This window comes from Asterias rubens, chromosome 7 (genome assembly GCF_902459465.1).
Source record: "Asterias rubens chromosome 7, eAstRub1.3, whole genome shotgun sequence".
Lineage (NCBI taxonomy): Eukaryota > Metazoa > Echinodermata > Asteroidea > Forcipulatida > Asteriidae > Asterias > Asterias rubens.
Window position 1 is genome coordinate 14,016,465 of NC_047068.1, and position 8,388 is coordinate 14,024,852.

The 8,388-nt window shown below is 38.5% G+C and overlaps 2 protein-coding genes across 2 annotated transcripts in view; one reads left to right on the forward strand and one right to left on the reverse strand.

Moving 5' to 3' along the window:
- Window positions 1-2,198, forward strand: part of LOC117292928 (protein unc-13 homolog D-like) — a 36,663-nt gene extending 34,465 nt beyond the window's left edge. The window contains exons 29-30 of the mRNA XM_033775103.1: window positions 1,057-1,259; window positions 1,863-2,198. Of these exons, the coding sequence (XP_033630994.1) occupies window positions 1,057-1,259; window positions 1,863-1,966 (307 nt within the window). The 3' untranslated portion in view covers window positions 1,967-2,198. The remainder of the gene's footprint in view (window positions 1-1,056; window positions 1,260-1,862) is intronic.
- A 2,473-nt stretch (window positions 2,199-4,671) lies between these two features.
- LOC117293057 (caspase-7-like) lies at window positions 4,672-7,487 on the reverse strand. The gene is made up of 4 exons (XM_033775269.1): window positions 7,263-7,487; window positions 6,373-6,548; window positions 5,564-5,705; window positions 4,672-5,003 (listed from the first exon to the last, which is right to left on the reverse strand). The coding sequence occupies exons 1-4, from the start codon at window positions 7,453-7,455 to the stop codon at window positions 4,750-4,752; spliced, it is 765 nt and encodes a 254-aa protein (XP_033631160.1). The 5' UTR covers window positions 7,456-7,487; the 3' UTR covers window positions 4,672-4,749.
- Window positions 7,488-8,388: the final 901 nt, after the last annotated feature.

The following is an 8,388-nucleotide window of genomic DNA, read 5'->3' on the forward strand; positions in this document are numbered from 1 at the left end:
TATCTTGTTGTCTTTTGGGTAAATAATTGAGCTTTCAACGCTGATCATTTTGTATGATATGTTTTGTGTCATCTTTTATCCACCTATAACAGTAATATGCCTAATTCTGTTTGTCCATTATTTTGATTGTTATTTAGTATTATTTGCATAACACACCTTATTTGTCATTATTCTCTTTTATGTTCTATTGTAGATGTTAGGTATTTTGTTTATCTGTTTTACTTGGGAGTCTGTTCTTCTGGGAATTATGAATTGTTTTGCTGCAACATTTTCCTTTGATTGCACCACCTAATAGAACTGCTTAGATTGCTTTCTTCGCTGGGGGGGGTCTGTTCTCAACAAGCTCTGCTTTTTTATGGGCCCCTTCCATCTCAATTACCATTTGTTTTGTATTGGTTTTTAGTTTTTGTTTTCTGTTATTGTACGATTGCCTTACCTTGTAAATGTTTGTTTCATATTGTATTACATCATTGTATAAACATATTGCATTTGCTTGTAATAATTATATTATTCACCGTAAAGGCAGTGGACACTATTGGTAGTTACTCAAAATAATTATCAGCATAAAACCTCACTTGGTAACGAGTAATGGGGAGAAGTTGATAGTATAAAACATTGTGAGAAATGGCTCCCCCTGAAGTGACGTAGTTTTCGAGAAAGAAGTAGTTTTCCACGAATTTTATTTTGAGACCTCAGATTTAGAATTTGAGGTCTCGAAATCAAGCATCTGACAGCACACAACTTCATGTGACAAGGGTGTTTTTTTCTTTCATAGTTATCTTGCAACTCCGACGCCCAATCAAGCTCAAATTTTTACAGGTTTGTTATTGTATGCATATGTTGAGATACACCAAGTGAGAAGACTGGTCTTTGACAATTGGCAAAAGTGTCCACTGTCTTTAATGGACTGGAAATACAGTGGATTGAATTGATTTGAATCAAGCCTAATTTTGTCTGTATGATTTACTCTGTGTTACCCTTTGTCCAGCCTGATCTATTGTGTGATTCGTTTCTTGTCATCTTCTGATAGTTGGTATATTTGTTCTTGTTCTGTAGCCCAGTGACGAGAGATCAGTGTAGACACAAAGGTGCCTGCTTGCATCTGATCATGTACGATCATGACATCATTAAATCGGACGACTTGGAAGGGGAGACGTTTGTCGCACTGGACGACATTCCTGGCATCAAGAAGGCTTTTAGTCATGACTTCTCAGCTCTGAAGTCAGTGACGTTACCTCTATTGATACCTGAGGAGAACAGTAAGTATTGCTGTAGTGCTTAGTCTTAGGAGCCCCATGAGAAGGGGGAGGCTGGAGCCCTCTGCTGGCAACCCTTTCCACCCCTCGTGCCCCCTCCCTAAATAGAGTCAAACTATGCTACTGTATGGTGTTCTTCCCCCCTATGTGATCCATTTAATTTTTCTTTACAGCAAGGGGGAGGGGGAAGCTTAGAACCCCTCCTCCCTCTTGTTCCCCAATTGCATCAAATGAATGGTTCAATACAGGGGGGGGCGGGGGGTCTGGAGCCCCCCAGCTTAGTACTCTTGCCCCCCTCTTGCCACTACCACTGCAGTGCACTGGGATCAACAGGCATGTGAGACTTCCTCTTTTCAGCTGGTTTCCTCTTTTGGGGTTTTGATTTTCCTCTTTTTTTCCTTAACTTTCTGTGTACAAAAGTATAAGAATATTGTCTTTTCCTCTTTTTTGCTTGCCCTGTTTTCTCTTTTCCTCTTCTTTCACTCACATGCCTGGATCAAACACATGTACAAATGAATGGTTATAAAAAGCGAGGGAGGGTGGGGCTGGAGCCCCCTGATTAGTTTTTTTGTGTTATTGCCTAAAACACTTCTCTTGTATTTGCAGACCACTCCCCATTCCTCTTGAGTTCGTTAAAGAGCCGTACAACAGACAGTGTAGCACAAGAGTTTGCCAAGAAGAGGTCGCAACTACTGAAGATTGCCAAATGAAGCTCTCAAGTGATACTTTGGACCCCTTGCTTCTTCCATCTGTGAGTGCCGTAAACTATTAATATTGACAGCGATTTGATGCCACGTTGTTGCAAGCCTTGTACTGCTGTCATTTAGACATTGAGGCAACAAAGGCGATTTCCTTCTTGCCCCTGGCTATTGCATTGATGCCCTTGAAATGCTACATTAGAAGTTTACAATGTCCTCATAGGGTGCCCTTTACCAAGAGAAAACGCCTTGGTGCCCTTGCCCTTTCAAAAACAAAGCATTCAGACCCGGTGTGGCGGTTTCAACTTTCCGCCGTGCTCAGTTTTCCGAATGACCAAATACGGTAGCATTACGTCATGCGATGCCTGCGCACAGCAAGCGAAAGTAGTCCGTTTTTAGTGCCGTATTGAGTCATCCATTACCCTCCGGTAGCTGTCATGGCGGCGTCCACGAGTCGAGTACAACTAGCGGCAAACGCGTGGATCGTATGAGTTGTTTTTTATGCAAGCAGAGTGTGACCTGCCTAAAGTTGTACCCATGAATACATGTAAAGATGGGGCAAGAGATTATGTGACTACACAGAAAAGAATCGTAATATAAACAATTTGGGGGTCACTGCTGAGAGAACTACAGTACTCGCCAGGGTACTCGCGGCGGTATCTGACAGGTCACCCGGAAAACTGAACACGCCGGAAAGCTAAAACCGTTTGAGCAACGTGTCGAAATTTCCGGCTACGTCACCCGGAAAACTGAATACGGCGGAAGTCTGAAACCACCACACCGGGTCAAGAATGTATGTTTCGCTTATAATGGGGACACATGTTTAAATTGTTTTACTTGTAAATCAAATATAGTAAATCAAATCAAGTATATTAATACAGTAAAAACCTTTTTTATATAGTGCTTTTCACACCCGAAGGCATCTCAAAGCGCTTCCAATATTATTGGCCCTTTGTCACTGGGTCATTTAGTCCATCCCTTAAACCGCCTCAGCTCCATATGGAGTATGCAATAAATATGCGCAACCAAGCTATGTTTAATAATTATATTAATAGTTTGGACTGGAACCCAAAGACATGTGCTGTACTAGTTTCCCTGAAACCCAATGGCCTTTATACAACCACATTCATCCCACATGTTGTATACAACCGGTTGTGCTTTAAAGGGTGTATGTACTTTTTGTAGGACAAAAAACACAATGTCCACAGATTTACACTAAACTTACACAGTTTGAAGTAATGATAGTAGAAAGCTTCCCTGAAAATATTACGTGCTGAGGTGATGTAGTTTTTGGGTAATGAGTAAAACAATGTCATGAAAATAATTTTGGTCTCATGAGACCAAAGATATTTTAAGCATTTACAAACGTATTTTCATGACATTGTTTTACTCATTTCTTAAAAACTACAGCACCTCAGTAAGTAATATTTGAAGGGAAGCTTTCCACTATCATTATCTTCAGACCCTGTAAGTTTAATGTAAATCTATGGACATTTGGAAAAAGTACCCAAATCCTTTAAAGGTAAAGTCCACAGCTTTGTGTGGGTGCGGGGTTTTTGTTTGTTAAATATCAGTCGTGTCAATTTATATAAACTTTTCAGTTCATGTTTATTTTGTTAACCTTTATCAAATTATTAAATGTACATTTTCCCTAAAAATAGTATAAAAAGTAGAAAATTTAGTATTCTTTATGATTGATCTAATTATCAACCAAAGAAAGTGAGTAGAATGATAATGAAAAATACAATTTGTTTGTAGTGTAAATAAAATGAAATATGTATAAATAACATTTTTAATGGCAAATGTGGAAATAGAATAATAAACTTTTCTTATCAAACTTGATCCCCATTTTGTTGTGTTGACCTTTCCTTGTTGGTAAAAAAAACACGCTGGTTGGCATGGACGGCTGAGTGTATGCAAAACATTCAATGGTGTTAACAGATGTTTTGACAATTTTTTAATTTTTTTTATCGCAAACTTTCAATGGAATAAAATATATCTCTCTATCTCCAACATGTTCAACACTATTTTGTAAGTAGTTGTGTGACATTGTTACAAAGTGTGGCCATCTGTTTTTGTTTTGTATTTATGGCTTTCCATATAGTTTTCCAACCTCAGTTGGCAACAACGTGGGTTTTGGCGATGGAAAGGTATATTCTGCTGCTATTGTCATTCTTCCTCTAAGGGTCCTAAAAAGGATTAAGCTGCAAGATAATGAATCAGCCCAGGGGCCGATTTCACAATGAGAAAGACGAGTCTTATCTGAAGTAAGGACCAGTAACTGATCTTAACTTAAAGGAACACCGGTCGAGTTGGTCTTTGGAAAGCGTTCTGTAACCGTTTGTTATAAAATGCATATGGGTAGAAAGATGTTGTAAAAGCAGAATACAATGATCTACAATGCCTCGAAATTGCGTGGTTTTCTTTTTACCTCGTCGACTAAAGGATTTGGGTACTTTTTCAAAATGTCAATAGATTTACATTAAACTTACAGGGTTTGAAGATAATGATAGTGGAAAGCTTCCCTTCAAATTAACACGGTCGGCCATTTATGTGAGTCAAATTTTCGCAACGTAAAAGGAAAATCGTCCAATTTTGATTGATACTCGTGTGGATCATTATAGTCTACTTTTAAAACATCTTTCTAACCAAACGGTTTCAAACGCTTTTTCAGACCAACTCGTCCGGTCCAAGGCAACGTGTTCATTTAAAACTAGTCCTATCTCTTAGCATTGCCTAGGACTAATCCGAAGTTGCGGAGAGGTTTGTGATATCGACCCCTGTAGACCTACGTTTCAACTTTGAATGGCGTGATTATTTTTCGGCCTGAAGAACAGCTCTTTGGTCAGAGTGGACGTGTAGAATGGCATTTGTTTCTTCTGGTTGAAGTCTGGTACAGACGAACTTGAAATATATTCGTAAGCTACTGTGTAACTAACCCTTGTGAGGAGTTGGTTAATTTCTAGCGATGTTCCAGCATCTTTGAGGATCCTGATTAGAGCTTGGATGAACCAGGCACCAGATGATATGTTCCTCCAGGAATAATAACCTGGAAAAATAGTTTTAGGGACATCATCAAAATGAGTTACGTGTGGTGTGTGGTTTATAGTTGTAGTTTGTATTGCTCTTTCCCTGTCTGTTTGTTTGTTTGTTTTGTTTCCTTGTTACTATTTTATAATTTGTTCTTTTTTCCCTTTCTTGTCTTGTTGTTGTTCTTCCTAAACATGGAAAGTCCTGACAACAAAATGGCGCCATCTTTCAATGATGTTGTAGGACTCGGTTTATGGTTTAAAATATACGTTAACACCAAATGCTTTTTGGTCGGTCTTATCTTCCAATGCGTCCTTCATGCAAAGAGCACCGGTGTCCTAGGAAAATCTGTCCATGGAGATTCTGTCCACAACTTGGGAAATTAACATTGGCTGAAGGATAATGTTTCAGAAGAGGGCGCTAAAGGTTTTTTTGTGTTTTTTTTTCCCCTCAAAATTGCCACTGTCTATTGCTTTTCATTGTGAAACAATTTTTATCAAATCGATTCAAAAAAGGAAAATATTTTGAGGATAGAAATTCTTATGAACAGAAACAAAAAAATTGCCGGTCATGTAATACCTGGGGGTGAAGAGTAGGCCACGAGAAAGTCTGCCTCAGCGGGAATCACTAGAGATGGACGCCGTGGTATGCCGCTGTCTGTATCGTCTGTCTCCTCCACTGCAACTGTCACTCCACCATCAAACAGTTGGCCACGACAGGCCTAATACATATAACAAAAAATGTTGTTGATGTTCTGTATTTTTTGGTTTTCCTGGCAATTTCATAGATAATCCTTTCATCAGTTTCTTTTCAGATTTAATGTTCTGTTGAATCAGCAAGATTTCAATTTAACAAGGTTAGCATTGACTGATCAAAGCTCATTAAATATCATTAGGCTGCAAGATTCATTCAATTTCGCAAATGTAAATAGAAATTTGAAAAGTCTTGTTTATTTTTAATTGTCTGGCGACTATTTATTAGGTTGTTGGCAGTTTTCCGTGATCTTGCCGCTCAATTTAAAAGTGCTTGCGAAAATTTCCCTCTTAGATTTCCCTCTAAAAAGTTAAGTCTTTGGGGTAATAAAACCACGGGACCTTTTCAAGAAATCTATTTCGCGAAGAAACCATTGCAGTAAAAAAGAGATTGAAGAAACTTGTCAGTTCTAGTGGGAGGGAAATGAAATTGAAAATTTTTGTGGCTGAAATTGGTCTGAGAAACCTATGTAAAATTATGTTCCTTTAATTAATTTGAAGTCTCTTTGTCAAAATGATAATAAAACCGAACAATTCCAAGCGCTGAAGACGCTGATCGTCTCTTTCTGTAACAAAAAGCGATGGTGAGAATTAGGCCTTTATACAAATTAACTTCTTTCAGTTCTGACATCTTACCTGGATGAAAAAGATTTTGGGTTTTCCAGTCAACGTTGGACATCGATCTCCTTTTAACTCTTGCATGATCTCATCTGGGGATATTACACCGTCAGTGCAGTACACCGCACCGTCTGTACCGTGTGTCATAATCGCAAACATAAAACAGTCGTAGTCGCTGTGGTCTTCAGTGGATACTGTTTTTAAAAGGTGAGTAAATTTAAATTAAAAAGTGAATAATTAAAATGATGAAGTCTTGAAAAGTTTAAGGTATGGTATATGCATTCGGTAATACTCCAAAAATGTATTACCCGTAGGCCAACTTGTAGATAAAAAGCACTGCACCGTTCATAATGTATAGACCCTAACGATTTTGGGACAATTCCCATCAATGGAATTTTGTTTTGGAGAGAGGGATTCAAAATATTTTAATCTGAGAATGATTTCTGCATTAAACCTTTCTCAGATTGTGTTTTCCAATTACGGATTGCTCTTCATGCGCGGGACATGGCCGCTCAAAATTGTCGGCATTGTAAAACAATACCACCTTTTTTGAAATTTAACGAGTTATAGTTCATGAATTAAAACACTCGAATGCCTCAAACAATCAAAGGTATACTTTGCCCTTAAGGTTAAGCATGTCATTATTCATACATGAATAATTATTTTACCACATCATCACGATTCGCTGCGGACTATTGCAAGTTGCCAATTGGCGTAGGCCAATAATTAGGCTATGGCAAACTTGACTCTGTACTAGAAAAAAAACTTTAAAAACATGAGGCCCCCTTAAGGTAAATATTTGTTTTAGCCACATGGTTTATGAAAGGATATACACCATATAAATTATTGGTTTATTCATTTTTTTGTAATCATCATTTTGTAGAGCTTCACACAAAGTCAAACTTTACCACTTTGAAATATCCGAATCAGCTGAAGACACGTGACGTCATTGTATCGCTCAGTACTAAATCCAAGCATCCGTAAAACATCCGTGAGTTCGTCTGCATCTTTCTCGCTTCCCGCCCTTTTCGTCATTCCAGATTCCCGCGAAAAGTTCACATTGTTGACTATGATGGCTTTGCCTCGTGACACGTGTGTCATGTTGTATTCAAATTTGGATCTGATGACGTCAGTGTCCGGGTTGTCAATGATGCCGGGTGAATTATTGGTACTTGAAAGGTTTGCGTCATTTCCTGTTTGCTCGCAGATTTTAAGTTTTCTGTCGAACTTTGCCCTATAAGATTGTTGAATAAACACGAACAAATACATTTCGTAATTTTCATGATATAATAATCATTTTGACAAACAACTGCATTAATATGTCGCCTATAACACCTCACAAGTAAAGTCTCTAAGCGCTCAAATACTCTACATGTAATGGTGTAATATCGCCCACCATGTGTGTAGAATTGCACTCAAAGTAGTCATTGTGTGTCCCTGGCATTATAGATGTATTGCATAACTGCCGAAATTACTCACATTTTGGCGCTTGTCCTTATTATTGCGTCTTGGGCAATTTGTTTATTTCTGTACATCAAAATTGCCACTGTCGTGGTGCTTTTCAATGCAGAACTTTTTTTTTTCTAAATCGGGAATCATGACCAAAAAAAAAACATGAGGCAAAGTTTTGAGGATAGCAATTCTAATACACAGAACAAAAATGCGTTCTGGGAATCTCATTTGGTGCTCGATTAATATGGGCATGGTAGCACCGTGTAGTTGTTTGCAAGGTGCTGTGATGGCGCAATATGCAGCCAAATAAGCCAGGAACACTGGTAAAACCTATTTTCTGCACAATAAATGCACTGGGCTCGTTTGCGTGCGTTACACAACACACGGGACCAACGGCTTTGCGTCCCATACGAATGATTCGGTAAAGTACTCTCCTTCAAAAGGAAACTGTGTTATAAACAATCATAGCCTATACATGGAGGACGTTGAGTTAATACTAATAACAGTGTGTAAAACCGTTTGGGAATTACCTGAGTGATTCTACGGTGCCGATTCCTTTGGTTCCGCTAGGAACGGAAGCGG

Excerpts from the sequence above, each read along its gene's own strand:
- LOC117293057 (XM_033775269.1), bottom strand. The coding sequence starts at position 7,455 with ATGACACACGTGTCACGAGGCAAAGCCATCATAGTCAACAATGTGAAC. Across the intron at positions 6,549-7,262 it reads GATTCGGATATTTCAAAGTG|TATCCACTGAAGACCACAGC; the intron begins GTAAAGTTTGAC and ends TTTTAAAAACAG. Across the intron at positions 5,706-6,372 it reads CCAAAATCTTTTTCATCCAG|GCCTGTCGTGGCCAACTGTT; the intron begins GTAAGATGTCAG and ends TATATGTATTAG.